The sequence below is a fragment of the Wolffia australiana genome, chromosome 1 (assembly GCF_029677425.1).
Source record: "Wolffia australiana isolate 7733 chromosome 1, ASM2967742v1".
Lineage (NCBI taxonomy): Eukaryota > Viridiplantae > Streptophyta > Magnoliopsida > Alismatales > Araceae > Wolffia > Wolffia australiana.
This window is the reverse complement of record NC_135835.1, coordinates 27281725-27301211: the sequence shown is the minus strand read 5'-3', so window position 1 is coordinate 27301211 and position 19487 is coordinate 27281725. Positions and strand designations below refer to the sequence as shown.

Below are 19487 nucleotides of genomic sequence, written 5' to 3'. Positions count from 1 at the left end.
TTTTATCATGGAATGATGTTTATTTTGACAAACGGACTTTAATATGTGGTTTAGTTTTTTATGGCCATCATTTAGGGGTTCAAGCTTAAATAAAAATGGAAGAGCAAGACATTTGCAAAACTACTTGAAGTCAGCTGATAATCACAATTTTAAGGTTCTAACTCGTCGTTGGTAATTGAAATATTCAATAAATATATATACCATTGCTCGCTTAGGAATTTTTAGCCAGTGATTAGTTAGGATTGTCTCCACGGGGAATGATGATTAAGGATTGAATATTCTTACTATAGCGATTATCAATATGAGAAGAGATCATGACGAGAAGATAATAGAGGAAATAGTGATATTGAGTCAGAGCTTGTAGCTAATTATACTTCAAACTTGAAATTAGCAAAGAAAAGAGGAAATGAAAGTAGAATGATACGAAGCGTTACATAAGGTAGAGAACGTGATGGATATGATAGTGATTGAGTGAGTGAACGATATGATGATAGAGAAACCAGATTATGGGGATGTAAGTAGGTGGTGTGATAGTGAAAAGATGATAGTAGAATCTAATTTTGCTATCAACGGTGTCACGAAAGAACAATGTAAGGCGAACACAGTTACCATAGTTTTCTTATGTTCCACCAGGATCACGGCAATTTACGAGTGCTGGTAAGCTCCCCCTCTTCTCTAATGCTCTTCCCACACACACAAGGCATCCAGACACACTTGATAGATCTCAAAAACTCACTATCTTTCAATCAGTCGACATGAGTTGGAAGCAAGTTGAAGGGTGAATTTCAAAGTGATCTAGGCCTCTATTTATAGATTAGAGGGTATGGATGGAAAGAGGAGGGGGAGACGAAGCAACCCTGATAATTTTAATCAGACCTGTGGATCGTCAGCTATCGCAGTTTGAATTTGGAGCCATCCTAGCCCTTGATTTCTTCTCTCTCCTTGGCAACGGCGCTAAGCTTACTCTTTTTCCATTTCGGTTGAACTATCAAATCATTTTTATTCCTCGTCGCCTCATCTTCCGTGCTCGCACCTTCAAATCTGCCATGTGCACCTGCAATGGAAAAGGATAAAAGATTATTTTTATTTCTTAATTGGTTATTCCATGACATGGAGTCGTGTCAATGCGCGATGCCATAGAATATTCCCCCCTTTTCTCATTTTAAGTGAATGATGTCAGTCTCTAATGCGGCACATTTTTCGCGTGTTGCATCATCATTTTTTCCTTTTTCCTCTATTTTAATAAATTTCGGTGGCACAAGTGAACGCCACATGTACCGCAGCACTTTTCAACTTTTATTACATCATTTTTATATTTTACTTCTCTTGATTCTTGTCAGCATTTATTGCAAAAAATGACTTTTTTATCATTGGTCCATCTTGCCCCCTCTGAGAAAACATGTCAACGAGTCAGATAATGATTGGCCCGTTATGGCATTGCAATCCATGATGACATAATTGCACCTTTTTGCAATGATTAGGGCATCTAATCATTTTGGAAGGGCATGATTGGTCCTCATTTGATAAATCGAATGGTTACATTTGGCTTTTGCATTTTAATTCTTCAAAAATTAATTTACTATTTTAAAATAATTGCAAGTCATATAAATATAATAAATTTATATTTCAACTTAGAGAATTCATATCTCTTTGAATATACGTTCAAAAATTTATAAAAATATATTCTAAATTTAAAATTAATTTCTTTCAGCATATGATGTCAAAAAGATCCTAAGAAGTTCTCTTAAATCTGCAAAAATCAGAATATCAATCTTAAATTAGATTTAAGTCTCTTAATCTTGATAACACACTTATTTAATATGTTAATGCATAAAACATGTAAATATCATAAAATTAAACTCATAATTTGTGTGTTATCACCAGCCAACTATTTCACAAAAAGTGCTCAAGCTAGCCCATTGGCCAGTAAGCGCAGCTGCACTAGAGGCAACAATGGTCACCCAATGCCCGTGCATGTCAGCAAGTGCAGTGCAGCATAGCAGTAGCACAAGGGCCCAATAAGATCAGGTGATGAAACAGAGTGGGCCTTGTAAGTCCCTCGAAGAGAACCCAATATTAAAGACGGTGCTCACGCAACGTAAAGGGGATAGGGTCTTGAAATTTTGAAACATAGTAGGTGAGAAATAAATGTAGGTATTCAAAATTTTGAAATGTCCGATATGGAATTTATGTTATTTTATTTTCTTTTGAATTCAGCATGAGCTAGACCAATTAAGATCAAAATTTTGTATTGCGGAAGAATGGGCCACAATCTAAAGCAAACATGAGATAAAAAATTGAATTTTCTTTGAGCCAACCCGGCCTATAGCCAGCACCTTTATGGGTTATCTTTAAAAAGAAATGATATAATTTAACATGTCAATCTTTCAAAGGATGATAATATGATAAGATTGAATTATCAAAATATTTATTTTTTATTTCATATTTTTTTCTAGTTCACGCTCCTGGTTGGGTGGTGGGCACTAACTAGCACGATGGATGAATCAAAAGGCCCTCTGCCGATAGGGATGGATGCTGACAAAATATGGGGGTTGTGGTGGTACGGTATACCAAAATTAAAGGCTTCATGAATGTGACTTAATTCCATCCATTGGATCCTCTATTAGGGAGATCCGACGACCAAGGGGTAAAGCCTTCCTCCATCCCGGCTATCATTCCTACACTCGACCCATGAAGTCTGGTGATTGGAGGTCTTGATTCAATGACTCCTCTAGACATTTTGTGGTTTTACATGCCATCTACAATCGAGTAAGGTCCCTCTCGTACCCTTAAAGGGCCTTTTCTTGCCTTTATTTTACCATATTTCATCCTAGGAAAAGCAACAATTTTGGAGTACCCGTTCTTCAGCAGCTCAACATGTTCTATGGTGGTGACAGCCTTTTAGAAGCTTTGGAGCCTTGGGACATAACAGTATGCACTTCAACAATAGAACCAGGATGAAAGGGTATATTTAAAGATGATTAACCCTAAAGTAAGGTAAAAATACAGATTAAGTCCTCTCATTTGTGGAAGATAATTTATAAATGTTTCATTAATACATCAACAGGGTAGTATCCACATATAACAGGTAATGAGATAGACCATGCTCAATAAAAAAAATATTTTTGTGATTTGTTTTTACTATTTTGAAGATAAATATAATCAAAAGTAAGAAACTAATGAAAATAATTGAACCATGAGAAATAAATATTGAATATATATAGTTTTTTTAAAAATTTCATAATATTTTGGTCATTTTCTAATAAACGTTAGAGTCAAAAGGAAATTAAAATTAATAAAATAATCTTCATCATTTATTGTTGATGGAGAGTGTTAAGCACATGGAGACTGGTTGACGTGCATTGACAAAGGTGGTTTTTTAGTCTTGAACGGATTCAGTTGGTTGATTGGTTTGGCTGATGATCAGATGTTTTCAAATGTGGTTGGAATTTACAAAAAGCTTAGTGTCGATTATATCCAAGATAACAATAGCATAATAAAAAGGGAGATTAAGTATGATGAAAAAGAGGGAAGGCCACTTTAAGCTTGTTGCAACACGCGTACCAGACATAAAGATGCATTTAAATCAAAACTCTGAATCAACTCTCTAATTGCACTTCATTAATCTTATTAAACAAGAATAAAGTAAATTATTTAATAAATCCAAAAAAAATCAGGAGAAAAATCAAAGAATCAAAATTACAAATGATATAAATGTGTCTTAATCGAGGTGTTCCAAAGCTCAGAGTCCTTGGATTTCATCAACTGATATTTGGAATTCTAGGATGACTTATCTTTAGCATTAGATCCATGTCCTTGATTCTCTGTTTCTAGAAAGTAATTTCCATATCAGAATTTTTAGGATCCACAAAACTTGTCTCCATTTGGCTCACTTTTTAATTATGCTTTACTTAGATCCTAAATTTCATTTCAGGGGTATGGTCCTCCTCAATTGTTCCATGCCCTGATATATGCTTAATACTTATGTCCAAGAAATGGTTTGTCTTCCGAATATATTCTCATTTCATCCACCTATGTTATCAATTAATTTGTATAAAGTTTCACATCTCAATAGACTGCAAACAAATGATATAATTTTATCCTATTAACTCAAAGTAGTCAATTGGGACTAGTCGTACAAATCAATAAATGTAAAAAAATTAGGAGCTAATAAATATTACATTTTCCTATTTTAAAAAAATGGTGAATATTATGAATACAAAAAGCATACAAATCATAAATGCATAAATAAAAGTACAAAACATTAGGTATTTATTTGATGTCCCTTAACAATCACCATTAGGTTCTCTTTTGGAACTGAATTATATGTTCGCTATGAAAATATTCATATGAACTGTAAGATATATCAATTTCATTTCTAGATTGATTCAATCCCATGATATTCATAAACACTAACCATTTTCAGAAATGTGTGAAATCAATCCATCATGGTTTGGGAAAAGCTAATGAGAATGTGCAGACTACTTCTTGCCAGGTATAATATTATGGTCATGGAATATGCATATTGATCACAATTAATTGGTAGGACTCACATCTATCCTAGTAGGATTCCTCTTTCATGGGTTGAGACTATTTTGTATGTGGATTTCCTGCTGACCTTTCTCCTATCGAGCTGTAGAGCTGTAGAGCTGTAAATCATAAATGTGTGAAATTAATAGAGCTGTAGGACGGATGAGGTTTTGTCATGCGTCCGTTCAAAAAGCGTCATCTGTCATCATCTGGAGCGATGGACGGATGACTGAACGGAGAGCTAGAATCTCGCATTCTTGATCCTCTTGGAGACCCAACAATAAACTACATAGCTGTCCAAACCAAAAGGGATTATGATTTTCTGTTTTGTATCATATCAGTCTGAAACCATGTGAGTGTATATATGTACACACATATTTTAAGACCTCCAATGGCCAAAGTGAAGAAATAGCTCCGATTCCAAGCATCTCTTTCTACCAGTCTATAGTATATTTTCCTCTGAATATCCACAACACCAGCCCTACAAAAGCAAAAACCAACCCATAAATGTCAAACTACTCCTAGAAAATTTCTCTGCTTAGAGACCCCTGTGATAATCGACTCATTGAACTGAAATAGCTCATCATAAATTACTAGAAGTTCATATCGTCCCTATTTTAAATACATTTCTAGCCTCAATCTTTCATCAAGACAAGATAATTTCCTCTTGGAAAGTGCAAGTCGATGTAAACAACAAATATTATAACAATTTTAAGACCTTTTTCTACAACAATCAAGATCTTTCTCATCAATTCGTCGGCTATGATTCCAAGCATCCTCTCCAAGACTCTAAGTTTCCAACGAGTCAGTCTACTACAGTATAGTGGGCGATCTCGGAAGAAGAGAATGAAGAGCTGGAGCGGAGGAATCCTCGCTTCAGCTCTCGCCCTCTTCCTCTTCGTCAGCTACGGAAGCTACACGATCTTCGTTCCGGCCAAGTCGCCACCGATCGCCGCCGCCGAGTTCTTCCCCCAGAAAACGAACCGCCGCCGCGCCTCCGCCAAGCGACCGCACCTCCACCGCCGTCTCAGAGGCCTCGACGTCCTCTTCCCTTCTTCGGCCGGCGATAATTCAAAAGGCTCTCCCGGAATTGGTGAGATTTCAACTGGGTCGCCTGAAAATCGAGAGATTTCAAAGGGGTCGCCGGGAAACGGAGAGATTTCTAATGGGTTGCCGAGAAACGGAGAGATTTCTAACGGGTTGCGGAGAATTGAAGAGATTTCAGATGGGTTGCGGAGAAATGGAGAGATTTCAAATGGATCTCTGGGAATCGGAGAGATTTCAGATGGGTTGCGGAGAAATGGAGGGATTTCAAACGGGTTGCCGAGAAATGGAGAGATTTCAAAAGGGTTGCCGAGAAATGGAGAGATTTCAAAAGGGTTGCGGAGAAATGGAGGGATTTCAAAAGGGTTGCAGAGAAACGGAGGGATTTCAAAAGGGTTGCGGAGAAATGGAGGGATTTCAAAAGGGTTGCGGAGAAATGGAGGGATTTCAAAAGGGTTGCGGAGAAATGGAGAGATTTCAAAAGGGTCGATGGGAAATGGGGCAAGAATGGCCTGGCCTCACTTGCGCGACCTCCTTCTCCGCTCCGACGCCCTGCCGGAGACCGCCAACAGCATCAGAGAGGCCGCCGCCGCCTGGAAGGTATCGAAAACCGTCGCCGGATGACGATGACGATGTTCATACTCGTTAACGTCATCGTCTCACGTCCCGTCAATTCAATTTCTTTCATCTTCATCGCCAACGTGATTAGACGACGTCGATCGATTCATCGATTTTTAACCAAAATTTTCCGTCAACCGTTCGTCATCGTCATTTTCAAGTTTCAACTTTGGGCGTTGACGTTGATGGGACGGTTGACGTGGGCTGAATCGCAGGTTCTGCATGCCAGATTATGGTGGTGTGACGATGACTGAAGGTTGTCGTCAACCGCTCGTCATCCATGCTGTTAATGCCGTCGTCAGTCTCAACATCGGTCGATGACGATGACGTTGGGGCTACAGTTGGTGTGTGAGAAATGCAGAAATGTTCTACATGTCCGGATGATGAAGATAGCATCAATGGCAGCATCGCCAATTGAGAACACCTCGAGCTCGTTCACTCAGGGTTAAGCAAAACCCTTATTTTTACAAGGGCAAGCTTCTGCATTTAATCAATATAACTTGGGGTGTATTTAGGGAATTATTTCTTGCCCTTGTAAAAATATGGGTTTTTCTCAACCCCGAGTAAACGAGCTTAACTTCGGGTGTATTTAGGGAATATAGCGCACGTCTACATTTTCCATCATCATCAACATGGGTCAATGATGCCGATGCGGTCGTTTATGTAGTGAAAACAAAGATGAACGGTTGAGTTTGACATCAGTCAACCGTTTGTCATTAAAGGCATTGTTATTTTCAACATGGGTCAATGAGGTTGACGTTGACTTGATGGTTGACGTGTGCTGAACTCTGCTGGAGAAGGCAGGTCATCACCAGAGCCCCACAGCTGACCCGTCCCCGTCTCTGGGAACGTCACTAGCGGTGCTATGATAATCCCCAATCCTACGATTCGGTGCAGTCATTGTCAACGATGGTTGATGATTATGATGCAGTTGACGACTTTTTAACCAAAATTTAACAAAATTACTGATGCCAACCGTTTGTTATCTAAATGTGTCGATTGTATCCTCATTTCGAACGTGGGTCAATGACGTTGACGTTGATGAGACTGTTGACTTGTGCTGAACCCTGCTTAAAGGACTTGCTTTCCGCTGGAGACGAAGGCCGGTCATCACTGGATCGGCAGGGCTGCCCCATCTCCGTCATCGGGAACGTCACAGGCCGTGTGATGAACGTTCCTTGCGGGCTTGTTCAGGGCTCTGCCGTCACTGTCGTCGCCGTGCCTGCTGCAAAAAAGGGTGGCTTTGTGGTGGAGATTTTGATGTCTGAACTCGCAGGCGTCAGGAACGGCTCGGGGATAATCCAATACAGAGTGAGCTTTGGAGGTGGAGAAGAAGGCCTGAGGATCTCTCAGAACTCATGGACTGCTAAGGGAGGATGGGGAGCTGAAGAGAGATGCCCTTCTCTCTCTCCCATGGCCAATGTCACCGGTGACTTCCATCTTCTACATGTTTCTTCTTCTTACACCTGTGATTCTTCTATTACTACTTGTTTCTTCTTACTCTGCATCTTACACTTGCTTCTTCTACATGTTTCTTCTTGCTCTGCATCTTCTACATGTTTCTTCTTGCTCTGCATATTCTACATGTTTCTTCTTGCTCTGCATCTTCTACATGTTTCTTCTTTCTCTAGATCTTCTACTTGCTTCTTCTACATGTTTCTTCTTGCTCTGCATCTTCTACATGTTTCTTCTTGCTCTGCATCTTCTACATGTTTCTTCTTGCTCTGCATCTTCTACATGTTTCTTCTTTCTCTAGATCTTCTACTTGCTTCTTCTACATGTTTCTTATTTCTCTAGATCTTCTACTTGCTTCTTCTACATGTTTCTTCTTGCTCTGCATCTTCTACTTGCTTCATCTACATGTTTCTTCTTACTCTGCATCCTCCGCTTGAATTTTTATACATGTTTAATCATCTGAGTCCTCTGGATGTTATTCTTATTCTAATGCATCATCTGCATGTTTTTTCGTCATGTTTCTTCTTATGCATCTACTGGATGCTTATTTTTCTGATGTATCATCTGCATGTTTTTCTTTGTCATGTTTCTTCTTCATTAGCATCTTCTGCTTCTTTTTTCATGGTTCTTCTTCTGCAACTTCTACGTGTTTTATCTTCATGCTTCTTCTTCATCAGTATTTTCTTCTGCGCCTTTTTACATGTTTTTTTTCATCTGTTATTCTCATTATGACAAGTATTCGGTATGTTTTTTTCTTCATGTTTCTTCGCTTTCTGCATCTTCTTCCAGATTTTTCTTTTTGTTTTTCTTTCTACATGTTTTTCTTCATTTTTTTTATTCTTCCTCTCTTTCCTCTTCTTCTTCTGTATCTTCTGCGTGTTTTTTATTCATGGTTCTTCTTCTGCATGTCTTTTCTTCATGTTCCTTCATCTTCTTCAGCATGGCTTTCTTCCTATTTCTTCTCAACCTGCATCATCTGCATATTTTCGTCATATTTTTCATTCTGCATCTTCTGCATGTTTATCCTTCTTGTTACTTCTTCTTTTACTGAATCTTCTGCCTGTCTTGTACCCATGTCTCCGCTTCTTCTGCATATTTTCTCTTCATTTTCCTCCTCTTCTCCATTTGGTGTTTTTTCCCCCTTAATTTTCTTCCTTCTTCAGCTTCTGCGTATCTTTTGTTCTTATTTATTCGACTTCTTCTTCAATATCGTCTGCATGTTTTTTCTTCATTTTATTTTTATTCTTTATATTCCATATGTTAATTATTCTGCCATCTATGCGCAGTCGATGGGCTCCGCCTCTGCAACGAGCCTGCAGGACAATCTCTACTCAACTCCAGCTCCAGCGGCCATGGTAATGGGTCCTCTTCCATGGGCGCAAACTTCCCATTTGTGGAAGGCCATCCCTTTACTGCAACTCTCTGGGCTGGGATCCATGGCTTCCATATGACCATCAATGGGCAGCATGAAACGTCTTTTCAATACAGAAAGGTGACTCTTTTAAGAGAGGATTAAGGTTTTGATGATTAAAATCATCATTTTCATCCATTAGTCTCCGATGTTTCTCGTCATGTCTTTATCACTGTCATTATCTCTCATCCACATTTTGGATGACAGGGACGATTTTGTTTCATCATTACTTCTTGTCACTCTCCCTCTATTAACCTCACCCAGATGATGAGAGGCGCTGATGATATCATCATTGTCATTAACATGTGGCCAGGATTTTGATGACAATGATAATATTTTCATCGTCTCACATCATCCGAGTTAGGTTAACAAGGAATGGTCTGATCATGGGCAGTTGTGTGGTATGGTTTTAATTTTTAGCGGCCTTTTGCACAGTTGCGTGCAACTGCCCACTGAGCACAACACTTTAGCCCGCTGAGCATTCACCCTGCTCACCGCCTGGGACCTGGGCCAGAGCAAATGGACAGTTTTGATCTGTTATGTAGAGGTTCAGTCTGCGCGCCGAGGTTGGGGTTCAAAACCTGTTCAAAACATTTTTTTTGCTGAATTTTTAGTCTTCTGTAGGCACCAGTGCCCGACTATAATGACAACTTTTTCTCATCACTCCTCGCAAAATAGGGATGGTCGGATGGTGTGCTGCGATGCAAAACCACCTCGCCATCATTTGTCCTCATCAGGATGACAAAAATGAAATCATGATAATCATCATCCTACCAGGGAACAAGGGATGCTGATGATGATGATGACAACGACGATGATGATCATGATTTCATCTTCATCATCCTGATGACTCATCATTTCTCTCTCACTAGCAGTGATGGCAAACACTAGAAGAAGGGTTGCTCTCTCACTGAGACGTGGCCTCTTTGCGCAGGGCCTGGAGCCGTGGGTAGTGAAGGGGGCGAGGGTGGCGGGTGATGTGGAGCTCCTGTCCTTGCTGGCAAGCAGGCTGCCTGCACCGGAGGACATTGACTTGCTTGCTGATGTGGACAAGCTCAGAGCTCCTAGGGCTAACAAAAGTGAGCTTCTTTTACTGGTTGGGGTGTTCTCGACTGGGAACAATTTCAAGCAGAGGATGGCGCTGAGGAGATCCTGGATGCAGTATTCCGCAATAAGATCTGGGGAGGTTGCTGTCAGATTCTTCGCTGGCCTTGTAAGTCAACCCTCTCAAAATATAATTCACCTAATATTGCGTCAGCAGCTGCCTGTTGCTGGGCTGGGTTAAGGGGTTTTATTCATCTGGTCATCTGATTTGTTCTTTCTATATAAACTGAAACCCTTGGAAGGAGTTTAGCTTGGTTCGAGCAATTTTTTAAGCATTTAGATTTATTCACTTTTAAGACAACTGGATTGTTTCGTTCAATTTTGATCTACAGGCCATTGAATTTCGTCATTTCATGATATATATTTAATAGGATAAAACAAGGCAAGTTAATCTTGCGCTGCTGAAGGAAGCACAGACTTACGGGGACATCCAGCTGATGCCATTTGTGGACTATTACAGCCTGCTCACCTTGAAAACAATTGCAATCTGCATCTTTGGGGTACTTTTATTGTTTATATTTTGGAACATCATTGTATATTTTTCTCGGTGTAATTTTACCAACCATAATACCATCATCATCAAAAACTGAAAGAAAAGGAGGGTATACATATAAATATATTTGATGCATTTCTACTTTCCTTCATTTTGGGTTTTTTCCAAATTCTTTATAGACAAAAGTTATGCCTGCCAAGTACATAATGAAGACAGATGATGATGCGTTTGTGAGAATTGATGAGATAACATCTGCTCTACGGTCTAGAAAGCCCTCAAGTATCTTGTACGGCCGCATCGCAGTCGATTCCAGCCCACACCGTGACCAAGATAGCAAGTGGTTCGTCAGTGAACAGGTAACAACAAGTCGCCATTCTCTCTCTCCCTCTATTTCTGTTTCTGTCTCATTACCTCGTCAGGGTTCTACTACTTCGATGATCATATCTATCTCCATGAGTGTTTACTTAATCTGTTGATGGGTTTATAAATCTATTTCAATTTCCTTAAATATCAACCAATATATCCCTCTGTTTGTTTACATCTTTTTTCTCAATTTTTATTTCATATCCATACCTTCCTCTAATCCCCTCCCCCCACCCTTTCGATCTTCATGTCTCACTTTGAATGTGCATGCATGAAATAGGCCTTTCCTTCCTCACCCTCCATTATCTCCTCTCTGCTTTGACCCATATCTATTGAAAGATCCATCTCTTAACCCTTCATATCCACGATCTCTCGCTTTCACTCTCTCTCATGCATGAACACGCTCTCTCTCTCTCTCTATCTCTCTCTCTCTCTCTCTCTCTCTCTCTCTCTCTCTCTCTCTCTCTCTCTCTCTCTCTCTCTCTCTCTCTCTCCCTCTCTATCTCTTTCTCTCTCTCTATCTCTATCTCTTTCTCTCTCTCATTTCTCTCGTTCTCTCCCTCTCTTTCTCTCTCTCATTTCTCTCGTTCTCTCCCTCTCTTCTCTCTCTCCCTCTCTCTCTCTCTCTCTTATTTCTCTCGTTCTCTCCCTCTCTCTCTCTCTCTCTCTCTCTTATTTCTCTCATTCTCTCCCTCTCTTCTCTGTATCTTTCTCTCCTTATTCTCCCTCGCTTCTCTGTATCTTTCTCTCCCACTTCTCCCTCTCGTCTCTCTATCTTTCTCCCCATCTCTTCTACTCTATTCTCCCCCTCTTCTCCCTCTCTTCTCTCTATCTTTCTCTCCATCTCTTCTACTCTATTCTCTCCCTCTTCTCCCTCTCTTCTCTCTATCTTTCTCTCCATCTCTTCTACTCTATTCTCCCCCTCTTCTCCCTCTTTTCTCTGTCTCTTTGCTCTCTCTTCTCTTTCTCCTTTTCTCTATCTCGTTTCCCTCTATTCTCTCTCTTCTCTGTCTACTTCTTCTTCTCTTATCTCTCTCTTCTCTGTCTCTTCCTCTCCATCTCTTCTCCCTCTCTCTTTTCTGTGTACTTCTCTTCCTCTCTTCTCTCTCTCTTCTCTGTCTCTTTCTCTCCATCTCTCTTTTCTGTATACTTCTCTTCCTCTCTTCTCTGTCTCTTTCTCTCCATCTTTTCTCCCTCTCTCTTTTCGGTATATTTCTCTTCCTCTCTTCTCTCTCTCTTCTCTGTCTCTTTCTCTCCATCTTTTCTCCCTCTCTCTTTTCGGTATATTTCTCTTCCTCTCTTCTCTCTCTCTTCTCTGTCTCTTTCTCTCCATCTTTTCTCCCTCTCTCTTTTCGGTATATTTCTCTTCCTCTCTTCTCTCTCTGTCTCTTTCTCTCCATCTCTTCTCCCTCTCTTTTCGGTATATTTCTCTTCCTCTCTTCTCTCTCTGTCTCTTTCTCTCCATCTCTTCTCCCTCTCTTTTCGGTATATTTCTCTTCCTCTCTTCTCTCTCTCTCTTCTCTGTCTCTTTCTCTCTATCTCTTCTCCCTCTCTTCTCTGTCTCCATCTCTCCATCTCTTATCCCCCTCTCTTTTATGTATACTTCTCTTCCTCTCTTCTCTCTCTCTCTTCTCTGTCTCTTTCTCTCTATCTCTTCTCCCTCTCTTCTCTGTCTCCATCTCTTATCCCCCTCTCTTTTATGTATACTTCTCTTCCTCTCTTCCTCTCGTCTCTCTTCTCTGTCTCTTTCTCTCCATCTTTTCTCCCTCTCTCTTTTCTTTATACTTCTATTCGTCTCTTCACTCTCTCTTTTCTATCTCTTTCTCTCCATCTCTTCTACCTCTCTTATCTCTTTCACACATGCACATACTCACTTTATCTCACTCTCTCCCTAAATCTTTCTCTCTCACACCCTCGTTTCTCGCTGCTGTCTCACACACACACCCACTCTCTTGCTTCTCTCAAACTTCTCTCTCTGTCCATCTATCTATCTCTCTGGGAATTTTACTTGTTATAACCCTTGCTCTACAGGAATGGCCGGATTTCACCTACCCTCCATGGGCATATGGTCCTGGATACCTAGTCTCCCAGGACATCGCCAAATTTGTAGTCAAAGGCCACCAAGATCTGTCTCTCCAAGTAAATATCATACCATTTCATCATAGTTTCTGATCTGCTTTTCAATTGTGCACTGACCCAAATCTATGCTGCAGCTGTTCAAGCTGGAGGACGTCGCCATGGGCATCTGGGTTGATCAGTTCAAGAACTCTGGAAGACAAGTGGATTATGTTAATGATGATAGAATTTACAACAATGGCTGTGATGATGGGTATGTTCTGGCCCATTACCAGTCCCCCAGGCTGTTGCTGTGCCTTTGGGAGAAGCTCTTGGCGCGGCTCGATCCATCTGCAATTCCCACTTGCTGTGAATATTAGGGTTTTCTAGGGGCTATGAGCTGCATGGGTTTTGTAAAATGGGCTGGCCTTGAGAGAAGGTGCTTCATTTTCCTCTCTTTCATTATTTTCAGAGGGGTGATATAGTGTAGAATTATTCTTTTTTTTTTAACCCATTCAATGGAGTTGGGATCTGTAGTCATGGTGGTCTGAGTTTGAGTGTGCCTGATGATCAGGAGCAGAATTCGGCGATCAACCCACATTGGATGTTTTGAAGTCGAAATGAGAAAAGATTGTTTTTAAGAACTTGATCGAAGAACAGACTGGCAGAGTAGCCAATGAGTTAAGTTGGCTCATTGGATTGGCTTTGTTGTAGAGTTTGACAATTCATCTGGATCAGCCCATTCGAGGCAAGGCAAAGCTTCCTATCAATTTTACATTGTGGAGTTTATTTCTGAGATTAAGGTTTTTTAGAAAAGAGGGTAAGATTTTTACCTTTCATCTGCCAGCTGCTGGGGAGGCAGAAAAATGTCAAAACTGGAAGGAGATTACAAAGGACATGTAATAGAATTTCCCTTTTTTATTTTTATCTCCCTCCAAGCTCTTTAAATTTCATGATATTATGGGAAAGACTATAAAACAAAATATCAAATAATTTTATTTCCACAATAGTGGTATAGGATAATTGTGAATATGTGTTTTCAATGATTTAGTAGTGCTCTATATAATTGTGAATATGTGTTTTCAACACAGAATTTTCCACCAGTTTGCCACAGAAATTTCTTTATATGCAAATGCTAAATATAAATGAAGTTCAAGCCAAAAAAGTTTATTTTTTCAAAGTCATTAAAATAAATGGGTCAATGGCTAATTATTTGTAGAGAGGTGTTCCAAAAAGAGGTTTCGACTCATGTTTGGATAAAAGACAAACATCTGAGACCAGTAATTCTAGAGAGAGAGGGGAGAGAGAGAGAGAGACTAAATAAATGATTTTCTGTAAAAAAAACTTGGTTCTGAGGTAAAACGTTATATTTTTAAGGGGTATTCTGAAATATCCATGCCTGATACCATCTGATGTGATGTCCAGCCATAGAAACAAGGTCAAACCAGCGTCAATGTTTCCTAAATTACAATTATACCCTCTTATCTATCCAGAAGAGTCTTCCTCCCGACCTTATCTTAAGGAGATACTAAAAATCTGCAAATGGACAATAAAATTATTAATTGCGTTAAAATTTTTGAAAAATCACTAATAATATTATAAAATATCTTTATTGGAATAAACACTGGGGAAAAATAGTCGACAAGGCATAATTTAATGTCAATATACTCTTTCTCTTAAACATTCAAGAAAAACAAGATATTCCTCCAAATAAGAATTCTTTTCTCATAAAAAACAGGATCTTGAAAAAAAGTAGTTTTAAAAAAAAAGATACTTATTTTTAGTGGTAAATGCCAGGAAAAGTCAAACATACTCTTTGTATTTATTACCCTTGATTTTTCCAAAATATTTCGACTATATTTCGTAAAGGGTGACGTCAGCTGACGTCACGGTTAACACGTGTTAATTCCCACGCGTTTTCACACGTGTCTTCTTTATATACTTCGTTCTCTTCTGGTCAACTTGGAAGAGTTTAGAGAGAGAAAAGAAGAGTTTAGAGAGAGAAACAGCTAGCGAAGAAGAAGAAGAGAAGAGAAGAAGAAGAAAAGAGAAAGAACTGATCTTGAGAAGAAGATCGAAGATGGGGGCAGAAGTGGAGGTCTTGCGCAGTAGTTTTTCAGAAGTAGAGATCGTCGCGGCGGAGTTGGATTTGGTGATTTCTGATAACCCTTTACTTTCTGTTCTTGTATAATCTATCTTTCCAACGATTTCTTTTGCGTTTTTGCGTTTCGGGTCTTTCGTTAGATTTCGGAATTTTTATTTCGTTTTGATTTGTCCTGTTCAATTTTCAATTTTTGTGTTTAATTCTGGTTCTTGAAGCGGATTTCCGCCGGTTCAATCCCCAGATCTTCCTTTATTGTGTTTGGTCTCGGATTTCGAGTGGACGCTTAGAATTCTTGAGAATTAAAGAATTCTGTGCTTAGATTTTTATTTTTTTGTGATTTTGAAGTTGGGGCGGACATTTGAAGCGTTTCTTTGAATGAAATTGGGCAGGATTTGAGGTCATCCGATGAAGCCACGATCTTGTGTGATGAAGAGGAGCCGTCAGCGAGCGAGTTCGTCCCGTTCGTCCGCTCCGGCTGCTTTGCCGACGTCGGCCCGAGGAGGCTCATGGAGGATCAGCACATAATCATCGACGACCTTGCCGGCCAGCTTGGCCCCTCCTTCACTTGTCCTAGCCCCTTTGCCTTCTACGGGGTACCCATCATTACCATCATCATAATCATCATCATAATCATCATCATAATCATCATCATAATCATCATCATGATTATTAACTTTATTATCACCATTATTATCAGTTGCTTCCATACCATAATAATTATTGTCATGAATGTGTCCAAAGACAATTATCATCATCATTATTTCATCGTGTTCATCACCATTTTCGGCAGATTATCATCACTACTATCATCATGGTCATCACCATGGTCGTTATCATTACTATCATCATCATGTTCATCGTCATTATCGTCCTCACTCTCATCATCATAGTCATCACCATGGTAGTCATCATAGTGTTTACCATCATCATTATTTCAAAGTCAATTATCATCATCATTATTTCATCGTGTTCATCACCATTTTCCGCAGATTATCATCACTACTATCATCATCACGGTCGTCATCATTACTATCATCATTATGTTCATCCTCAATCTCGTCATCAGATTCATCACCATGGTAGTCATCATAATGTTTACCATCATGGTCATCTCCACTGTCATCATTGTTATTGTCATCGCACCCATCATCAATATTCATCGTCATCACAATTATCATCATCATCATAATTATCACTGTGCTCGTCTCAATTATAATCATCATTATAACTGTCATCATCATTTTCTTCAAAAAAAAAACATTATCTTCATCATTACTATCACTGTGCACTGTCCTGCCTATGAAGCTTCTGGGAGGTCGCCATACTGAATTTTTCCGGCCTATTCATGCTTAACTGTGGAGTTTCCTGTTCCTGATATTCACTCTGACCAGCCTGGTGGAAAATTTACTCCAGATAGTCCATAATTATCATTTTCATTTTGGTCATCACCAATGTCATCACCATTTGCATCATTAAGGTCATCACCATGATGATGATCATCATCGTCGTCATCGTCGTCATCACCAATGTCCATCTCCATCATCATCGTCATAGCTATCAGCTGGTTCATCGGTGATACCATAATCTTCATTTTTACGCTTAAAAAGAACCATCTTCATTATTTTCATCGTGTGCATGCTGTGGTATTGGTTCAGGTGTTTGACGGGCATGGAGGCGCCGACGCGGCCGAGTACGTGAAGAAGAATGCACTGAGAATCTTCTTCGAAGACGCGGAGTTTCCGCGGTCGACAGAGGCAGATGAGGAGTTCCTCGACCATGTCACGAGCTCCATCCGCCGTGCTTTTCTTCTAGCAGATGATGCCCTTGCAGACGACTGCTCTGTCTGCTCCTCCTCTGGCACCACCGCCCTCACTGCTCTTGTCCTTGGCAGGTCTCTCTCTCTCTATCTCTATCTATCAATCTATCTAGCCATCTCTCTCTCTCTACATCTATCAATCATTCTACCCATCATCTTTATGTATATACCCGTCTCTCTATCTATCAATCTATCCAACTATCTATCTCCCTATCTATCAATCTATCCAGCCATCTATCTCTTTATCTAGGCATCTCTCTCTCTACATCTACCCATCATTCTACCCATCATTCTACCCATCGGTCTATATGTATATACCCATCTCTCTTTATCTATCAATCTTTCTAGCCATCTTTCTCTCTCTCTACATCTACCTATCATTCTACCCATCGGTATGTATGTATCTACCCATCTCTCTTTATCTATCAATCTTTCTAGCCGTCTCTTTCTTTATCTATCAATCTTTCTAGCCTTCTCTCTCTTTATCTATCAATCTATCCAGCCATCTCTCTCCCAAACTATCCATCTATCTACTCATATCTCTCAATCTATCTATCCATCTATCTTACCTTTTTTCGGTCTATTTATCTATCTCTATGTATCTATCTCTGTGTATCAATCCTTCTTGATCTATCAGTCAATCTATTCTACGCATCTTATTTATATATCCCTCTTTAAAACAAAATTTATGTTAATATTCAGTTGTCTCTATTTTTTTACATGTGGATTCAGTTGTCTCTTTCTTTCCAAACTTTTGCCAAGGGGAGTCCTTCTGATGAAGTTCCTGGGAGGTCACCCATGCTGAATTCCTCCCTTTTTAGCATCCTTAACTGTGGAGTTTCCTACTCCCGATATTCACTCTGGAAAGCCTAGTGGATCTATATCTTTCTCTATTTAACATCTCTCTTTATCTTTCTATCTACCCGTATCTATCTCTATTTATCAGTCCATCTCTCGATATACAAGTCTATCTAGACATCTCTCTCTATATCTACCCGTCTCCCTAATGTCGCTATTCACCCCGTCTCATCCTTCCTCTACATCAGTCCTGCATCATCTGGATTACATCTCTCGTCATCCTCACCCTCATCATTATGACCACCGCCATCATCTCTCGCAGGCTCTCTTTCTCTATACAGTTTTCATACCATTCATCTTTATTCTCATCCCATTTTTTTCTTCCTATTCTGTCTTCTTCTTCTTTTCAACCCTTCTCATAACCATATCATCATCACCACCACCTCCTCCATGACCATCTTTATCAGTCTCTCTAGATTTTAAAACATTCAATCCATTCGTCCATCTGCTACCTACGTCATCATCAAACCCTGATGTTTCTGGTTATCATGATCATCATCGTCGTCGTCATCATCATGCTCTGATGCTGTGCAGGGCCCTGGTGGTGGCAAATGCAGGGGACTGCCGGGCAGTGCTATGCCGCGACGGCGAGGCAGTGGAGCTCTCATCGGACCACCGGCCCACTGATGCTGCCGAGCGCTGCCGCCTCGAGGCTGCTGGTGGCACTGTCGATGATGCCGGCTACCTAAATGGCGTCCTCTCCCTGTCGCGCGCCCTCGGCGACTGGGACCTGAAGCCGCCACTTACTGCCGAGCCAGAATTGCGACATTTCCTCCTTCGGCCCGGGCACGATGAGTTCCTTATCCTTGCCTGCGACGGCGTCTGGGATGTGATGAGCAGTGCCCATGCAGTCGGCATCGTCCGCCGTGGCCTTCGCCGCCACGACGACCCATCCAAGTGCGCCAGGGAGCTGGTCATGGAGGCGCTCCGCCTTCGGACCTTTGACAATCTCACTGCCATCGTCGTCTGCTTCACCCCTGAGCACCACGAGAGGGCAGCTGCCACACTGCGGTACTGCTCTCTTTCAGCCCAGGCTCTTTCTCAGCTCAAGACCTGGATCTGCGATAACGCCCCTAGCCGCTAAGTGTTTGACTTCCATCATTCCATCATTCTCTTTCTCCATTGTTTTTCTGATGGGTGTCACTGTATGTCTCTCGCATCATCCATTTGTCTAGTTTAGTCTTCTTTATGTAAGTAATTGTGGCGCCCTTCTCTGTATTGGTCTATGGCTAATATTGTCTCTCCAGTTCTGTCTTCCTCTCTCTTCTTCTTTCCAATGGCATTTTTTGAACCGCACATCATCCATTTTTTCCAGTTTAGTCCTCTCCAGGTACGCAACTGGGTTACCCGTCTCTGTATTTGTCTATGACTATCTTTATCTCTCCAGATATCTCTTTCTCTCCCTCTTTACATTGTTTCTCTGGTTGTTGTCACTGTATGTCTATCACATCATTTTTCCAGCATAGTCCTCTCCATGAACAAATTTGTGTTACACTTCTCTGTGCTTGTCCATGATTATCTTTATATCTCTCTCTTTCTATTTCCATTATTTCTCTAGTGGGTGTCAATTTGTCTCTCACATCATCCATTTTTTTCAGTTTTGTCCTCTCCTCTCCTTGTAAATAATTGTGTCACA

The 19487-nt window shown here is 40.4% G+C and overlaps 2 protein-coding genes across 3 annotated transcripts; both read left to right on the top strand.

Moving 5' to 3' along the window:
- The first annotated feature begins 5277 nt into the window (after positions 1-5277).
- On the top strand, positions 5278-14000 carry LOC144713140 (hydroxyproline O-galactosyltransferase GALT3-like). Of its 2 annotated transcripts, XR_013583962.1 has the most exons (9): positions 5278-6174; positions 7270-7621; positions 8934-9139; positions 9993-10271; positions 10534-10662; positions 10835-11011; positions 13050-13157; positions 13232-13512; positions 13648-14000. XR_013583962.1 is itself a non-coding variant. In XM_078587644.1 (8 exons), the coding sequence occupies exons 1-8, from the start codon at positions 5293-5295 to the stop codon at positions 13451-13453; spliced, it is 2355 nt and encodes a 784-aa protein (XP_078443770.1). In that variant the 5' UTR covers positions 5278-5292; the 3' UTR covers positions 13454-13609. The 2 variants fall into 2 exon arrangements, 1 of the variants encoding a protein (XP_078443770.1); XM_078587644.1 differs by lacking the exon at positions 13648-14000 and having other exon boundaries at positions 13232-13609.
- Positions 14001-15043: 1043 nt separating this feature from the next.
- Positions 15044-19109, top strand: LOC144713135 (putative protein phosphatase 2C 2). The gene is made up of 4 exons (XM_078587638.1): positions 15044-15225; positions 15567-15770; positions 16833-17068; positions 18386-19109. The coding sequence occupies exons 1-4, from the start codon at positions 15154-15156 to the stop codon at positions 18933-18935; spliced, it is 1062 nt and encodes a 353-aa protein (XP_078443764.1). The 5' UTR covers positions 15044-15153; the 3' UTR covers positions 18936-19109.
- The last annotated feature ends 378 nt before the right edge of the window (positions 19110-19487 follow it).